The sequence below is a fragment of the Pituophis catenifer genome, unplaced genomic scaffold (genome assembly GCF_029215685.1).
Source record: "Pituophis catenifer annectens isolate HBS135680 unplaced genomic scaffold, rPitCat1.0.hap2 SCAF_4, whole genome shotgun sequence".
Taxonomy (NCBI): Eukaryota; Metazoa; Chordata; class Lepidosauria; order Squamata; family Colubridae; genus Pituophis; species Pituophis catenifer.
In genome coordinates this window covers 26,439,621-26,458,357 of record NW_027256884.1, presented here as the reverse complement: position 1 = coordinate 26,458,357, position 18,737 = coordinate 26,439,621, and the positions used below count along the sequence as shown (strand labels likewise).

The following is an 18,737-nucleotide window of genomic DNA, read 5'->3' as shown; positions in this document are numbered from 1 at the left end:
CCTATACCAGGATTGCACTGGGATTCCTATTGAAAGCAAAACAGTTACCATCCACTTCCATTTCTGAAACTGGGGACAGTTCTCCATTCATACGCTTTGCTGAAGGCTATCTCCAACTCTTCATTTTAACGTGGACTCTACCAGTGCAAATGATTGAACATCAGTATAAATATTCATCAGGTTTCATCACTGGTTCAAACCCCCCCCCCAAAAAAAACCCCCAACAACCCCGAAAAGGAGAAGCAAGCCCTTTTAATTCTGTAATTGAAATGTTCTAAACTAGAGCCTTTTTTTCCCCTTTGAAATTCTAATGCTAGAAATTTCAAGAAACTTCCTGCACAGCCCATGTTGTTGTGTTCTGTAGTCTTCTCCCTGGTGATCTGTAGCCACGTTATATGAAATCTGCACTCAAAGCCTGAGAAGAAACCTCCGGCGTCACCCTTTTTTTTGCAGTTGGTCCAGTTTCTTTTTTAAAAGACTGTAGTTTTCCCTGGTCCCAGCTGCTGTGGGGTCAAGCTTCAGAGAGACTTCATAGTGTTTCTTGGCTAGGTCGAAATTTCCCCAGCGATGGTACAGCACAGCTGAAACAGCAAAGAGGATTTTTTTGTTAGCAGCGTTGTTGACGAACAGACAATCTTGCCAATTACTTAGAAAACATTAAAACATTTGGTTGGCTGTCGGCACAGTGGCAGGCTGCTCTGTAGCCAGCTGGAGCAGACATGCTTGGAGCCACGCAGGCCAAGGAATGACAAGAGTAGATTGTGCTACAGCCATAAATGGCTATTTTTATCAGGAGAGCTCACTGTGATTTGCAAGCACAGGGCGAACCAATTTGCCACCGCTGACATGTACCACCTCTGGGTTGCAGCTGGTAGCCTGCCTGGTTGGTCTGGCATACAATGTGATCGGCTTGACACTATTGGAAACCCGCTCTAAGAACTCCAGTATCTCATTGGCAATTCGTTTAGCAAGCAGGCGGACGAGAAATCTAGCTAGCAGAAGAATGCCTGCAAGACACTGAATGTGGAAAAAAAAAATTCAACCAGTGTCTGATTTAAAAAAAAAAAAAAAAAAGTTTGCACCAGGGGAGCTATAAAATGTCTTACCCAAATTGCCATGGTAACTCGCAGCAGTTGGATTGGCTTTAATTGCCTTGTGGAACAAAGCTTCAGATTCCTGAATAATTCAGAAAAAGAGATCAACAGGACAAGCTATTTTTGTAGTGCCTACAATGTCAAGTGCAACCAAACACTCCCAATTACCTCATGCTCTATGGTCTATTAATGTGATTATGTCACCCTATTTTTTTTTCCACATGCATTCACACTTCCACTTCTCTCTAATGGAGATACGGACAATATAATTCACAGGCCGATCCAGCTGTTGGTTGGTAGTTGCTGTCAATTAGACAGTAATTACTTTAGTGTTGGTAAGAACACAAAAACACTTGTGGGCTGCATTAGAAACCAAAGGCTCGTACAAATCACTACTTAAAACCAACACGTACATTCAAACAAATTTAGTCTTAAGAAAATTGATGGTATGAATCTAAGATTATCAGATCTAAGCTGCAAAAGTCTAGACCATCTCTAGGTGCAGAAAACAGGTATCAAATCCTGCCTTTCATGTGGATTTTTGCATTTAGTTACTTCTAACGACATTATAGTATTTGTATTTGAGGTACATTCGCATAGTTCACTTGTAAACTATAGCAAAGTATTTTTATAGGAAAATCTCCTCCCCACCCCACCCAGAGTCTAACCTAAAAGGATTTCTAGATTGGCAAAAGAATGTTCACTATTTCTTTAACAAACTTTTGTTTCATATCTGTTCATAATTCTTCCCAATTTTCCATTTTCACTTGTGGGTGAAAATAACTACCTTAGCTTGAACAATTGAAAACAGTAGGCATTGTCATGATTCATTTTTCAAAATGATTTTTATAAAGCTTACAGATCCTTCATGGATGACATCCTTAAGGCTTTAAAGACTATATTTAAGTCAATTTTGTTTTGTTAAAAGGAAGGGATTATTTAATAGGTAAGTTCAAGAGAACTGTAACCACATGCAACCTACATTGTTTTAAATGTTTTTATCATAAAGTAGGAAGAAAAAACTATTCTGTATTTCAATTTTTGAAACTGATGCTACTTTTATTACAAAAGACTATCTAAAAATTAGTATCAAGTTCAAAAATTTGTTGAGGAACAAAATAGTTTTTTTCTATATTTATGGTTTGAGCTTCTTGCATGTAATAATTAATTGTAATAACCAAGACATATTTGTATCTGGATTTTGGATTTTTCTAGAAGAGACTCATGTATATATCTATCTATCTCCTAAATAATAAAAATTAGTGCTTCACTTTAGTCAGATTGAAAAAAATGAAATTGACCTGGTAACCAGGTAAGGCCATTTGGATAGGATTTAACGGTACATTTTCGCTTAAGATATCTTTTCCCTGTGATTTTTAAAAAAACCTATTTTGCTGTGTTGGCTTCCAACTTAAATTCACTGCCAATCTTTTCACTGAGTCACATTTCTGAGGACATACTTAATCCCCGAATCATTGAGAAATAATATTTGTAGGAGTTATCTATCTACAAATTGTGGTTAGAAAAACACTTTACCTTATATTTCTGTGATTTCCCCAGTACATTTGCCAGCGAAAACATAAGAGAATGATCATTTGGTATTAACTCCAAAGCTTCCCTTCCAACGGTTTCTGCTTGTGCCAAGTTCCCTAGGAACAAATTAAAGGAGAGAATGAGATGGAATGAGGGTGAATAACTATTTTTAATCAAAAGAAGATGCTTAGCTATTTTCCTTAAAGAAAACAATTAAGAACAAATCAAATAATAAAAAATGAATTGCAAGTGAAGAGCATTAAAATTTGTATGGCATTTTTTTCTAGATGTAAAATATAAAATAAATGTTTGGCTACTATGCAGTAGCCAAAATGCATTTAAAACAAGTTCATGATTAGAATGAGAATATAATCAGATTAAAAAATCTTGGTATCAAACACAGAAATAAACTGAAGAACACCAACATGAAATAAAAGGTTTTGTGAGCATCCTGAAGGCTGTTGGAGAAAAAGAACAGAGGGAACCACCAGCAGAATGAAAGATTTTCTAGCTGGTTAGTAAACTAACAGCTACTTAGGATGATTCTTTCTCCTTTTTCATTGAATTTTGTTTGAAGCTAATCAAATTAGGCAGTGGTGAAATGCAAAATTTGTTACTACCGGTTCTGTGGGCGTGGCTTGGTGGTGGTGGGGTAATGTGACTGTGTGGGCGTGACCAACTTTTTTTTTTTTTTTTTTACTTTTAAAAGCATTTTTTCTACAACCTCTTTGGCCTTTACTTTTAAAAGTAAAAAAAAAAAAGCCTCTAATGATCGCGCAGCTCAGCTGGGCATGGGTGGGGTCAGGGATTTTTGCTACTGGTTCTCCGAACCACCCACCGCCATAATGTAATGATAAATTTATTTCTTGTTTAATTCTGAGATTTGCCCCCAACTACTGAATCATTACTTGCAAAAGTATTTTGGAACACAAGACATTGATGGAAAACTGATCTCTAAGGACACACTTCTGGCACATTGGCAAGTTTACCTACAGATTGTGAGAGATGTTTTATAGCAGCTGTAAAATCTTGGGTTGGTGACATTCTAATTCCTATTTTAGAACTAAAGCCCCCAAATCATGTAGCACAAAACAATAGGCTGGAGATCTAAACAAGATGCAGAAAAAAAAATACTCTGGGAAAAAAAGCAGATTGTACCTGTATTGTCAAGCAATATAATCATGTTGTTCCAAGCCAAACTATGTTGTGGTTTCAACACTGTGGCGTTTCTCCAGGCATTCAATGCATCTATGTGGCGATTTAGATCGGCATACTGAAAGTAACACAATTGGCCGTGAGATAACAAGCCAAGGAAAATAACCCTTGCTCAGGTCCCACTGTATGAGAGTCTCTGCACACCAAATAAATCTGCAATGTGAACAGCTATAATTCCAGAAAAGTGTTTTTATAAAGGCCAAATGTGGGAAAAAAAAATTACACTAAGAATTGCACATAATTGTGTATCAGATAGAGGAGTTTGTATATTTTCTGAACGGTTGCCCAATTCTCTACAGAACTTCTGCTTAAAAAGGTCCCCTGTTTGTATGCTTTGGGGCTCTGTTCTTCTTTGGGTTTGACCATTAAGAGGGGCTTCAGAGTACTCTGTTTCCCCAAAATAAGACATACGCTGATAATAAGCCCAATCAGGCTTTTGAGTGCATGGCAAGCACTTATTACAGGGTTCAAAAAAATATAAGACAGGGTCTTATTTTCAGGGAAACACGGTATACAGGATCTCACAGAGCCCCATGTGCAATTTTTTTAAGCAGCTCCCTCTTTCCAGGGTAGTGCCCATATTTTGTGGGTCAGTGCTTCTGCGCCCTCCAAAAGCACGGAGACTGGGAAAATGTCCCAAAGGACCTCCCTCATGTTTAAATCAGAAAGGCTGCATATTCTGATTTAAACATTCAAACAGCCCAACATTCTGTGCTTTTCTTATTTTAGAAGGAAGATTAGTGTTTATTGATTGAAGAAAGTGATTGGCTTTTCCAATTGATATAATCTAGTTGTCTTACATGTTGGAATGCAAAGCAAACAAGCAAGGAAAACAAACAAACAAACAAAACCACAAAGAAAAATCACCAGAATAATAATAAGTGCTTGGCTGGGCAACATTTACCTATTATTTACATTTATCTAGTTACTGTCTGGAATATCAAGGTAGGTTTAAGACTAGGACACAGATGATCTCTCCATATAATTCACAACCTCAAGTATACTTTTTGTAAGCCAAGAAGTTCCCAGGACACTTCTGGAGAGGGTGGAACCCACATTTTCAGGTTTGGGGAGAATTTGAGTTTTGTGTAGCAAGAGAGATCTTGTATTGGCATAACATCCCAAACTGTGGCATTCACAATGCATCACCAATCCCTAGTTGGTGCTGATTTTTGGCATGATGGTACATGTCTTTTATTAAGAAATAAAATTACTTCTCACCCCAATTTGGTGAGGGATAATAGGGGAGGGTTGACCCCTCCCTCCAAAAGACTGCCAAGAACAGCAGTTGGGAGAAAATTAGCAGTTGTTATCTGCTAATTCATTACTAATTTTATTAAAGAGCGTTTATCCCTACTATTGTTCAATTAATACTCTCCTCTAGCCCTTTTCTCCATTTTCCCCTAGACTTTTAGATTGTTCAATTACAGGTAGTCCTTGACTTATGACCACAATTGAATCCAAAATTTCTGTTGTTAAGTGAGACATTTGATAAGTGGGTTTTGCTCCATTTTACAGCTTTCTTGCCATAATCGTTAAATGAATCATTGCAATTGATAAGCTAATAACATAGTTGTTAAGTGAATCTGTCTTCCCTATTATTTTGCTTGTCGAAAGGTTGCAAAAGGTATTCACATGACCGTGGGACGCAGTAACGGTCATAAGTATGAACCAATTGCCAAGCATCTGAATTTTGACCACATGATCATAGGGATGCTACAAAGGTGAATCCCTGGTAAGTTAATAACCTGGTTGTTAAGTGAATCTGGCTTCTCCAATGACTTTGCTTGTCAGAAAGTCACAAAAGCTGATCATGTGTCTCCAGGATACTTCAACCATCATAAATATGAACCACTTGCAAAGCATCTGAATTTTGATCATGTGACCAAGGGGATGCTGCAAAGGTTGTAACTGAAAAATGGTCATAAGTCTACATTTTTCAATGTCATTGTAACTTTGAATGGTTACTAAATGAACTGTTGTAAGTCGAGGACTACCTGTACTTCAGTAATTATATAGGTCAGAGGCCCCCAACCTTTTGGGCACCAGTGACTGGTTCTGTGGAGAGAGGTTTTTCCACGGACTGGAAGGGACGTGGTTTTGCATGCTGCCTGCATTGTGCGGATGGGGCTTCGCTTGTTTGCGTGGCCCAGTTTCTGGCATGCTGCAGACCAGTGCCGGTCCATGGACCAGGGGTTGGGCCCCCCTGATATAGGACACAGTGTGTGGTGCTAATTTTTACCACTTTAATATATAGTTTTACATATTGTATATTCTTGTATATACAGTACAAGAAACATTTAGTTCCTAAACAAGAGTCTTTACTTGAGCATTTCTGGGATACTAGAAGATTCAATGTGAGGTTTGGTTTATATTTGTTCTGATGCAATCCTATATTATAATTCACTTCTATTAAAATTTAGACTGCAACTTCAGTGTGTGAAAAAACCTAAAGAATCTTTCTAAACAAGTTCAAAGTCCAAGAAGGTACTCTCTAATAAGCAAATGATCAACATTCAAAACTCACTGCATCTTACGTATCTAGGACAGTATTTCTCAATCATGGCAACTTTAAGATGTGTGGACTTCAACTTCAAGGTTTTGTTTGCTGGGGAATTCTGGGAGTTGACGACCAGACAACTTAAACTTGCTAAGGTTGAGAAAGGCTGATCTAGGATCATTAGCAGAAAGATAAATAAGTACACTTACTAAGCGTCCTAGATTATAGTAACAATCTGGGTATTTTTTCCTGTGTCTAATTGCAGTCCAGTAGCTTTTCTCTGCTTCTTCATACCTTCTTAAGCTATTCTGCACTATCCCTAAATTCATCCATGCTGCTGCAAAATCAGGCCTAGGCAAAGAGAGTTGTGAACATTTTAGCATATTAAGTACAAGTAGAGCTTTGATGCCCCTTACTTATTTATAAAATTAAAAATGCAATCTGAATTTAAAACTGTAAAGCAATTTAAGTATTTTTTTAAAAAACAAAACAATAATGTAATAACATAATACATTAAGGACAAGGGGGTGGTGGGAAGAATAATTTAAATACAAGAAATAGAGACAATGCACTTAAAGCCAGGCCGAATAGAATTACCCTACAACTAAAGCGAAAGGAAATCCTTGTTCTATGTTCTGAATTAAGCTAAATTCTCTTGGTGGGAATTAAAGAAGGGCATCTGAATACAGAGGTGATATCCTTCAGGTGCCTTCAGTCTAAATCTTCCTTATGCCAAAGAAGCAAACTAGTAGCTAATGGCACTGGTCCCCAAAGTATATGACAAGAATTAATATAGCTCCATTTTGTAGTAGTGGCACTATTTGCACACCCTTCAAGGCCAAATTTACTCTAGAGATAGGCAAAATACTTCATTCCAAACAAGGAATGTTCTGGGAAATTTTGGAATCTTCTCTTATCTCAACCAGACTTTTGGAGTCTAGACCATGTATATACACCATAAACCATTTATAAAAAACATCCTGAAAAAGACATATTTGTGTAATCCAGAGAAGGAATGTTCTAGAATTTCCTCTAATGAAACACTTTACACAAAGCTGCATCACAGAGTATATTTCAGAAGATTAACTAAGAAAAGATCCAGATAATACCACAATTTGTTGGTGACCCACAGCTAGATTTTGGCATTTAAAACATACTGTATTTGAACAGCTAGTGAGAGAAGTTCTTCAGCTTCATGAAGTTCATTTTTTTCTTTCAAGATATTTCCCAAGTTGTTCATAGCATGTACGTATTTAGGATTCAATCTGGGATTGAAAAGACAAAAACAAATACAAGAATTATTCAGTCAAAGGAGCCAGCTCTCCTAATTTTATTTGTCTACACAGCCACAATTCTTCTCTTCCCCTGTCATTTTTATATCAATTGAAGACAGATGTAGGCATGTAATAACACCCTCAAGCATGTATTAAACTGTCCTCACCATCCCACTCAGGACTGGACTACTGAATACCTCCACCCCAAATCAAAACAAAACAAGATAGAGGAAGGAAAAGACTCCAAAATGAGCATCAAATGCAATTGTTTCTATGTACATGCATTGTTGTAGCCTAGCTTTCATCTCATCAATGCTTTATTGTTCGCTAATCACTGTACAGATAGTCCTTGACTTACCACTATTCATTTAGGAGCCTTTAAAGTTGCAAACTAGTCATTGTACTTATGACCCTCTCAGCATCCCCATGGTCACGTGATCAAAATTTAAGAGCTTGACAATCGCATCATTTATGATAGTTGCAGAGTCCCAGAGTCATTTGTAACTTTCCCTACTGGCTTCTGACAAAGTAAATGGGGGAAGCCTGATTCGTTTAACAACTGCAATGATTCACCTAACATCTGAGGTAAAAAAGGTTGTAAAATCAGGCCTGACTGATTTAACAAGCACCTTGCTTAGCGAGAGAAATTCTGGCCCCGATTGTAGTCATAAGTTGAGGACAACCTGTATTAAGAACAATACCAGAAAACATAGCTTCACCATTAATTAAAGTCTGGAAATAAATTTCCTTATTATTTGATTTTTTAAAAAAAGGCAACTAATTTATTTCATGTGTCCATAACTCAATTTTGTAATGGCAAAACAAAAGAGAACAACCAACATTTTCTACGCTGTTTACAATAATTCTGAATCTTTATGTCATTTCCAGCACACAACTGCCCTGCAATCTGCCATCCGTGTGGTAGTACACATTCTAGTAATAAGATGTGTTGCCAACATTCAAATTTGTCTTCAAATTTTACAGATATGTAGTTTTATCCAGTTAATACAATTGATGTTTCATAAAATATTTTTCCTGGACCACATCACCAATATTTTTAAATCACTGGGTTAGTTTCCAAATTCTGTTAAGCCACTTTTATTATTTTTTATTATATATTTATTTTTTTTATTTTTTAAAACTAGTTTATAAATAAACTAGTTTGTTTATTAGCTACCCTGTTTCCCCTAAAATAAGACATCCCCTGATAATAAGCCCAATCGGGCTTTTGAGCGCATGCACTAAAATAAGCCCCCCCTGAAAATAAGTCCTCCCCGAAAATATTTAAACGCATGTGCAGCCGGTACCTGCCATTTCCTCTGGTTTCCTCCACGTGCCCCAAAATAATAAGACCTCCCTGAAAATAAAGCCAAGCACTTATTTTGGGGTTCAAAAAAATATAAGACAGGGTCTTATTTTGGGGGAAACATGGTAGTTTAATAAATGCACTATGAAATCTCAGCCACTGTAACGAGGTATATTGTTTAGCATTAAATCTGTACTAAACTACAATGGTTCATTCAACAACGCATAATTAAAACAAACACGGCTTAGAATGTATTTACTTAATACATCCTCAATATTCTATTATCACAGCTGATGATCTTTCTGGTTCTGGTCAGGTTCTTACCCTGTATCTGCTTTCTGCAAACCAACAATTAAAAAACAGACACACTCCAAATCATCCATACCTTACAGCCTCTCTGTAGTAGCTGATTGCAGCGCTTTGATTGCCATTATCAGCCAAGTTTTTGCCAACATTATAATGGACCTGAAAGTAAAGGTCAGAACCATATCATTCTAGACAGTGATTTCCTTTCAATGAATATGACTTTTGGTTTATAGAAATTTGATCTGGACAATTATAACAATTTAAATAGATGTGTATTTTTTATTCATGTATTTTAACATGATGCTTCGTATAACTATCGAAAAAACAGATGATTATGTAAAAAACAGATGTACCATATTTTTTGGAGTATAAGACGCACCTTTCCCCCCCGAAACGGGGTGAAAATTTAGGTGCATCTTATACATTGAATGTAGCCCCGCCCACCTACTGGCCCCCACCCTTTGGCCTCTGCCTCGCAGCAGTTACCTCCTTGCAAGCAAACCGCAAGAAAAAACAGCTCCTTTCAGCTTCAGCACAGCCTAATTAGCACAAGTTGATTGGATCGGCCTCCCGACTCTCAGCTGATTTGCTCTCAGCTGTTTTGGGCAAGGCTCTGCTGCTTGCTGCAAAGAGGTAAATTGCTAGAGCAGATTTTTTTTTTCTCCTTGTGCTAATCAAGCTATGCTGAAAATGAAAATGAAAGTAAAGCAGGCTGTTTGCTGCAAGGAGGCAAAATTGCTCAGAGGCAGAGGGAGATTTCTTTTTCTTCTTTTCCTCACCAAAAAAGGTAGGTGCGTCTTATACTCAGAAAAATACGGTAATTATCCTTGATAAAACAAGAGGTGGAGGGGGAAAAAAGCGACAGAATACTGAAAGAGCTCTTAGCTTTAAATGTAAAGGCTCTGATCATCATCCATATATCAGGAATACTTAATAGGACTCAGAACTTATCCTCATCACCACCACTTTCAATGGCCATATCCTTATCAAAACATTCATGAACACCGGGTGGACAACTCCAGGAGAAATGCTACAACTGTATGCATCCTAGTTTCCAAGCTAATCAAGATTCTGAAGAATTCTAGCTTATTTGAAAGCCCAAAGATATTTTTCTATCAGATATCCATGCTGCAATTGTTGGAGAATGAAAAAAAATATTCTCAATGTTTAATTGGTTTGATTACGGAACCTGTTCTTTGATAATGGAAACGCTATTCAGAAAGTGACGATTAAGATTGCATTTTAATGACGCATCTAAGCCAAGTAATTCCCAAATGAAAATCAAATTGATGCTGATATTGACAATTGGCTGTGATGTTTATGTCAGATTTAAATTTATTATATTTTCAGTTTGTTTTATAATTGCATTTCTCATGTAGTCAATCTCAAATAAATATTATGATTTCAAAATTAAATCTAAGAATTACAACCTTTGTAATTAAGAAAACAAAATTAGGATTTACATATGCAAGTTCTGTGACTACAATGGATTGCTTTCTGCAACAAAAATGTTAAAAGACTAAGTTCAGCTGTGTGTTAGAATATGATTATACAGTCAATATATTTTCACATTTTGTCATGGTGGGAACTGTACTCCAAATTAAATTGAAAATGGGTTCCCTGCTTCAGGAAATATTAAAACACCAATGCCATTTACTATAAATATTTATTATAATTACTAATATAATCCCGTATCCCTACAGAACACTATTGGTAACATTTATTGTTGGATGTAACAATCTAAGCAGAATACTAGCTCTTTATAGAACTAAAAGACTTTTTTTCTATTTTGATTTACAATATCACGTTTTCTTCATATTGAAGCTTATATTCCAGATTTTCTCTCATTAACCTGCCTTTTGATGGCGAACCTATGGCATGTCTGCCAGAGATGGCACACAGTGCCCTCTCTGATGGCATGCGAGCCGTTGACTCAGTTCAGTTCTGCTGCGCATGCGCGCGTGCCTCCTGCCGGCCAGCTGGTCTTTGGGTCTCTGCCATGTATATTCATGGGCGGGGCGCGTGGGGGGCTGCACACGCGTGCACCGGGGCAGGGCGCATGAAGGGGGCACGCCCATATGTGCAGAGGGTGGGGTGCATGGACAGAGCCTATGCGTGCATTGCATTTTGGGCGTTTGCATGCGCGCACACACTTTGGGTACTCAGTCCAGAAAAGGTTAGCCATCACTGTTCTAGAGGAAGACTTAAGATGGAATAGCAATAGTTCCGCTGCTCACATTTTAGATATAAGTAACTGAAATGAGAATAGGATGAAGATCATGTAACATCTGTGCCCAGTGAATACAATATATTATTAACAGCTTTATTAACAGCATCCAGTTGCTTTTAATAATGCAGAAAATCAGGGATTGGCCCAATTTCTGAAGCACCATTTCTGTACAAATAACACAATTTCTGAATTATCTGCAACCATCTTGTGTTTGTAAGTAAACAAAATATTCAACACCAGTTCACTTCTGACGATACTAGCTTAAGAATTGTTAAGCTTAGAAGTAAAGTAGTATAATTTATTCATGGACCCTTCCTATGAACAGAACATCCAGATCGAAAAGTGTATAAAAGCATTTGAAGTTGTTGGTTTACACCAGGGGTCTGCAACCTTAAGCACTCAAAGAGCCATTTGGACCCATTTCCCACAGAAAACAAAACACCGGGAGCCACAAGACCTGGGTGGGCGTGGCCAACTCAATGTCACTCACTTCCACCAGTCACATGACCCCCTAGCCACGTCTACCCAGCCGGTCATTAGGTCAGAGAACCAGTTGTTAAAAAACACCGGGAACCACAAAACCCTTTTGACATCTCTCTCTCTCCCCTCCCTCCCCCCTCTCTCTCCCCCTCTCTCTGTATCTCTCTCTCTCTCCCCCTCTCTCTGTATCTCTGTCTCTGCCCTGGCTGCTTCTCCATACCCTGTCATCACCCTTAGCTCCTCAGGCCAGGCAAGAAGTGACTGGGAGGGAAGGGTGAGGGTGGGGCCAGCCAGTGGTGGGATCACCCGACAGGGAGCTACAGCAGAGGGCCCAAAGAGCTGCATGTGGCTCCGGAGCTGCAGGTTGCTGACCCCTGGTCTACACAATAAGGGATATGTGTGCCCCAAAGCCACTTGTTCACTGGATTTATTACCCTTAAAAAATGCTATGCAGCTTGTGACTGTGTGCTACACACCACTGCATTACAAAAGATCATGTAATCCTCATCATTTTTTTACCACAGTCAAACATCAACAATATTCAAATTCATTCTAGTGATAGAGAAGCAAAAATAATTTAAGGCCTGAAAGCAAAGCTTTAATTCAGGCAAGACACCCATGGCATTTCAGAAATCAAGACTGTGTTAATTAGTGTGCCTGTATCCAACCAATAAAATTGGGTGTGACACCTTCTCTAAAACATACAATGAAGATGTTCTTGTTTTCCTATTCAAGAAATACGATAACTATTCTTATCAGCTATCACTAACACAGAAACCATATCACTAAATAGAAACTTGAAACATTGCTCACTTGTTATAAAAACCGTTTTAATGTGACCTTTTATAGAATGCATAGGATTTTTCTCCCTAGGATCCTGTTTTCCAATTAGGAAATGAAATAATAAAAATGTATACAGAAAACAATTGAACTAAGACATATCAATAGGAAATGTTCAGATGATATTTTAGTTACTAAAACTGCTGATATAATAGAGAACAATCCTAAAATGATTGGGCAAGAAGATAAATACCAGGAATGATAATTATTTGCTGTAATCGAACAATAGAATTATTATTTTTAGAAAACGCAAATGCTTACTTTGGCATTCAGTGGACAGACAGACAAAGCACTTCTAAAAAGCTGCTCCTCCGATCTCCATTGGTTGCTACGGATGATGCAACGCCACATATTTATCAGTAAGAGGCCCAGCAGAGCAGCAACCAAAAATTTCTTGAGAAAGAAGACACATATTAGGACACATATCTCAGCTTTTAAATCTATTTTCCATTTTTTTTTTTTTTGCCAACCGTTAGGATAATGTTCTTTGTACCTTATTCTTAGCTTGTTTACACAACAGACAAAATCCATATGTAATCAATATGCAGTAACCAATACTGGGAAGATAGGTGACCCTCTCGGCAACAACAAACCCAACTCTAAAAAATAGGTTACTTGCAGGTAGAAAAGGAATGATGAGAAATCCCAATCCCAGGGTAAGGATTCTGAAATGCAGAGGGGAAAAAAATGATTTTACAACACGGAATAAAACTCTTACTACAATATATATATGATGCAAGAAATTCAATTTAGATTTGGAATGAGATATCTAAGAATCCAGCCTTACTTTGCCAGGGAGCTCTGCTATCCCCTGTCCTTCTGTGTGGATTCAGTAACATCATGGATTTTTGATGTCCTTTTTCATTCTTTCCATATGGGTCCACAGGGGGAAGGTAGGGAGCAAGTGATGACAAAACATGCCACAACTAATGTACTACTCTCAAACTTAAGGACATCAGTTCCTAAGAACAAGCTTTGTGTCATTATGCCACTAAACGCATGTTGCCATTTGCCTAAGTTTCCATTCCCCAGAAAAAGTCATCATGGGGAAAAAATCATATAGGCTTCTCAGCACAGTCCTTAACTTCCAATATTAAAGGATTACAAACCATTTAGAAAGAAATGATTCAATCTAATAATTCTAACTATGCAAGGTGAAGATCAAAACTATCATCTTTATTTTGAAGAAATTATTATCTCTGTAGAAGAGCTGTACAGGATGACTGTTATTTAATTATGAGTTTCACAGATTTATTACAAGGTCTTTTTTAATATTCTTTGTTATCATGGACCATGGCTCTCTGTTTTGGTTTTTTTCTCCTATATCAATGCGTAGGCACAACAGATCAAAGGCCTAAATCCATCTATTTCCTTTTAATGTTTTGAGGATATTAAAGACCAGTCTTAGATATCATCCAGGAACATACTGCATATCCAGAACAAAACATTTTGATGGCTGAGAAAAATATCAGTATCAAGGAAAATGTAAACACCCAAGCGTAATATAGTAAAGAAAAAAAATCTAAGGTGTTTAAAAAATCTGCAGAACAGAAAGTGTGCATGTATGTGGAGGGATAGATTGGTGTTAAGATAAATAAACTACATATTTATTCTCTGATCTCCCAGCCTTTTCAACTGTCTATTGAAAAACCTTCTGTAGAAATGTATCTCTCCTAAACAATGTGGGATGGAGTAGTGGAGGTTTGGCATAGGGACAAGGTGACTGGCTTCAAACGGGACACACAGTGTACCATAAATAATCTCAAAAAAAAAAAAAATCGTAGAAGGAAAGTTTTCAATTTCTTCCCAGCAAATTCCCCCACTTCCCTTTCTTTCATTCATTTGCATTATCAGGAAAACTCTTTCCTTGCAAGCTATGGAACCATACAATAATGCACATAATGTGCAATGAACTGTTCAAGAACTGTTAAAATAATTATTGTTTTTTTAAAATTGCAATCTCAAACAAAGTAAGTGTTCACAGAAAATGTCTAATTTGAACCCCATCCCTTTTCGTCAATTAAAGCAATTGCAGACGAGAGAATAATTACTGATTATCTAATCAGCACAGAAGTGTACCTTAATACTTTTACAGAAATCATTTAACAATTCAATTCTGTCAAGCAACTTTCGTTTGTTAAAAATGACATGATGTTTTCCCATTATTTTCCCTGGATCTGCTTACCAACAAAACAGTAATCATCCTGGGGCAAAATTACATTTAAACAGCCAATGTCAGTAGTTCTTTTTTTAGTCTCTTATTTTTTTTGCCAGAGAAACAGTGTTGAAAAACATCACAGATCAATTATACGTTATTCTGAGCATAAATTATTATTTTTTATCTCCTACAGAGTTAAGGAGCTCAAAATGTCCTCTCATGAGGAAGACAAAGCAGTCACTTTCCCCTTCAAGTTTTCCTCCCCATGGCCAGTAGAAATGAAGATTGGCCCATAGGAAAGTACTGCTATAAATATTTATTGGCACTGTATTTGCTAAATGATATTGATTCCACTAATTCCCCAAAGAAGAGTAGTGCTAGATGTCATGCAATAATGTCTTATCAACATGTTGACCCAAATTTACCTTCTTTTCTGGCCATCTTTCGAACCCAAAGCTTGGCATGCTAGCACAATCAGGCACAGCCAAAGAAGCACCAGAGCAATTATTCTCCAGTCACTGACTGATTTAATAAGGGGCACGCAGCCCATTGACCAATCAAAACACAGCCACCAGGGACACAGCAGCAGCCAAGCATTCAGAGAATAGTAGTAATTATAATTTACAGCCTGTCAATGAAAGGGAAAAATATATGTATATATATATATATCAGCTTGTGGGAATATCAAAAACAGGGAAGGGAATCAACATTTCAATAATGAATCTGAATTTCAAGGAAACATCTTCAGCTATTTTAAACCAAATCGAACCAAAGAGACTTCACAGAGACTCAACCAGCTAGTGAAATGTAAGTAACATAATGTTATCACTCAGTGTGAACAGAATCACCTAGCAGGTCAGGATGATTTCACTTCCTTGGAAGGTTAGGAAATAATGCACGTGTGAATCACAGGCCACCATGGAAAGTTTAAAATTCAAGATGGCTGTAGTGACCACACAACTGGAGCCAAGCCTCTTGTGTATATGTTATTAAAAGAAGCACAGCTTCAATCTTGGGGAGGTCACCTCCGTTTTCATTTCTTTGATTCTAACCCTTCCTCCCTGTTGGCCCTGATATGAACTCATACAAACACATCCTTGTCCACCAAGCCTCATTATTGTCTATTTTGATCAGCAACCATTTCCAAGACCTCCGGTAGAAATATTTTCCCCCAAACTATTATCGGCATGGATGGAACTGAACAGGGAACTCAATTTATACAGCACGTTCACTGTGCCGCTGTCTGATCTTATGAACAATCATTGATGTCGGCAAAACCTCATATTTTCCAGCTTACCCTTACAAACGGACTGGTTGCAAATGAAGCTGGGTTATCCACTTCTGTAAATGCTGGAGGCCCTGTGCCCATAATTTGCCAGCGGGCATATAGAACAGTGGCTCCTCCAGATAACAAAAGAGTAATTCTGAAAAGAAGTCCTTTTCTAAACACCACTAGGCTCTATGAAGAAAAGGGAAATAGTAATTATTAAAAAAAAAAAAAGAAATCTAAGTTATTAACTGCTTTTTACTCTTAAAAATAGAAACAGAGCAGGTAAGTATGCACAGACTGGATAAGAATAGGAAAAGTTAATGCTCTCATTAAAAACAGCCATTAAAACAACCAAAACTGTGGGAGAATAGCAATAGCACTTAGATTTATATACTGCTTCACAGTGCTTTACAGCCCTCTGAGCAGTTTACAAATGTCAGCATATTTCCCCCAACAATCTGAGTCCTCATTTTACTGAACTCGGAAGGATGGAAGGCTGAGTCAACTTTGAGCCTGTCAGTATCAAAGATATAATAACAACCATCTGAACATAATATAGCCATCTTGCACGCTCCCCATGGGATCCCCAAGGTTTTTGGACAAACCATGGTTTAAGTGCCTTCCAGAAAGCTAGAGGCATAAATGGTTTGGATCATGGCCCAAATTAAATTCCATAGCTGTATAAGAATAACGAAGTTTGGAAAGCATCTATCATGATATACTTTACCATAAAAGATATTGAAATACAATTTCTCATTGTAGACAGATCCATGTAGGTGTTACTTTAGGTTGTAGGTTGAATTTATGTTGGTGTCATTTGATTTTATTGATCTGTACATTTATGCACTGGCTTGATTGCTGGATAGTATAAAATGTCATTAAAAACAAGCATTCTGTTTTATAGTACTGACCACAATAGGGAAACTTAAGAAATAATTCTATAAATTTCAATGCTTAGCTATTTCACAAGCTTAACAACGAAATAAAAACTTCCACTTTCACTGAAATCAACAGAGAAGACTTTTGGAAGGAAATTGGTGGAAATATTTGTTAGCTTGCTAAAGGTTTTTTAAAAAATTATTTAACATTATCTTCTACATGCGTCAATACATTTATTTCAAATACGTCAATGTGAATGTATACAAACTCTACATAGCATTGCCATTGCTTTAACTGTTCATAATAATAGCATTGCCATTGCTTTAACTGTTCATAGTTTGAAAAAAAGTATATCTTTACACTTTTGATGGATATTAAAAATATTTATAGCTGTCATGTAACAGAATTCAGCAGTAGCCTGGAATGGTATTTAATTTTTTTATTTTAGTTGACAGAGAATATTAATGGTGTTTAGTATTTGACATTAATAGCATTCTATAATATTTTGAATTTGTTAGATGATATGCAATTCTTTATGACATCTGGCAGTTATATGATACTACTATTCACTGTGTTTGATAACTGAGAAAGCAACAAATTAAACAAGGAAGAAAGCCAATGTTACAGTTAACAGTCAGGTTTTAAAAGCTGTGGACAGATGTCACATTAAAGCTTTGATATGATACTTAATTTGGTGCTTTTTAAAAACATTCAGCCATATATAATGTTTAATTTTTTTTTACTGTTTATTAAACTTACCCCCTATTGGTCATACAATATGATTGAAGTGTGAGGTAAAATAAAATATGCAGTGCTGTCAGATCTCTTGGTGAGAATACAAGTCACTTAAGTGAGATGGCAATGTAGAAATTTGATGAAAACAAACAAACAAACCTATTTGATGACTTCCACAGGAGCAATCAGAGTGATTTTTGCAGAGAAATCTCTCCTACGCTGACTTCCTCTACTGTTACTTTCCAGAAGTTTTGGATTTCAATTGAGAACCTTTATATCCAATCTATGTGCACATTTATGGAAAACCATGCTCCTTGCATTATATGCCATACCTAACTGAACAGGTACCTTTAATATCATTACTTGCAGAAACTTCTCAGCTATAATGAAATATCCGAAGAAATCTATTTTGGGCATTGGTGTATGCATTCTATTCCTAATTTTAACATTCTGATTCTAACTATCATTTTATTTGGAGGTAAATTCCACTGAAATAAATGGAAACCATATGCTAACAGCAAGATTAGGATAGGCAAGAGATTTAAGTAACTCAGTTACTTAACAGCATTTTGTAATAGCCTAGTTTTAACCTGATGGCTTTTTGAGAGGGGGGGAAGAAGGGAGGGGAGGAGAGGAGAGAGAGACAGAGAGAGAGAGATTGAGATTTATTACATGCTAACATTTTCTACCAAAATATAAACTACTAACAAAGGAAGCAAATGGCAAGAGATGAGGGTCAACAGAATTCAAGATGGGCTAGACTTAAAATTGCTTATGGGTGCAAAGGGACTTGACACTAATGTCGTGCTTGACCACTCTCTTGGGCTTGGCCTGGTCATCGCTTACAGAAAGGCAGGTGTGTCCAATGTTTTTCTTCCCCATAGCTTCTTGCTGGCAAGGCAATCACTTGTATGCTA

At 37.1% G+C, this 18,737-nt stretch overlaps 1 protein-coding gene across 1 annotated transcript in view; it reads right to left on the bottom strand.

Moving 5' to 3' along the window:
• Positions 1-256: 256 nt before the first annotated feature.
• Positions 257-18,737, bottom strand: part of TMTC4 (transmembrane O-mannosyltransferase targeting cadherins 4) — a 54,651-nt gene continuing 36,170 nt past the window's right edge. The window contains exons 8-18 of the mRNA XM_070943143.1: positions 16,234-16,395; positions 15,362-15,564; positions 13,272-13,443; positions 13,040-13,171; positions 9,308-9,387; positions 7,500-7,607; positions 6,552-6,693; positions 3,786-3,900; positions 2,631-2,743; positions 1,107-1,176; positions 257-581 (exon numbers count right to left, since the gene is read on the bottom strand). Of these exons, the coding sequence (XP_070799244.1) occupies positions 436-581; positions 1,107-1,176; positions 2,631-2,743; positions 3,786-3,900; positions 6,552-6,693; positions 7,500-7,607; positions 9,308-9,387; positions 13,040-13,171; positions 13,272-13,443; positions 15,362-15,564; positions 16,234-16,395 (1,443 nt within the window). The 3' untranslated portion in view covers positions 257-435. The remainder of the gene's footprint in view (positions 582-1,106; positions 1,177-2,630; positions 2,744-3,785; positions 3,901-6,551; positions 6,694-7,499; positions 7,608-9,307; positions 9,388-13,039; positions 13,172-13,271; positions 13,444-15,361; positions 15,565-16,233; positions 16,396-18,737) is intronic.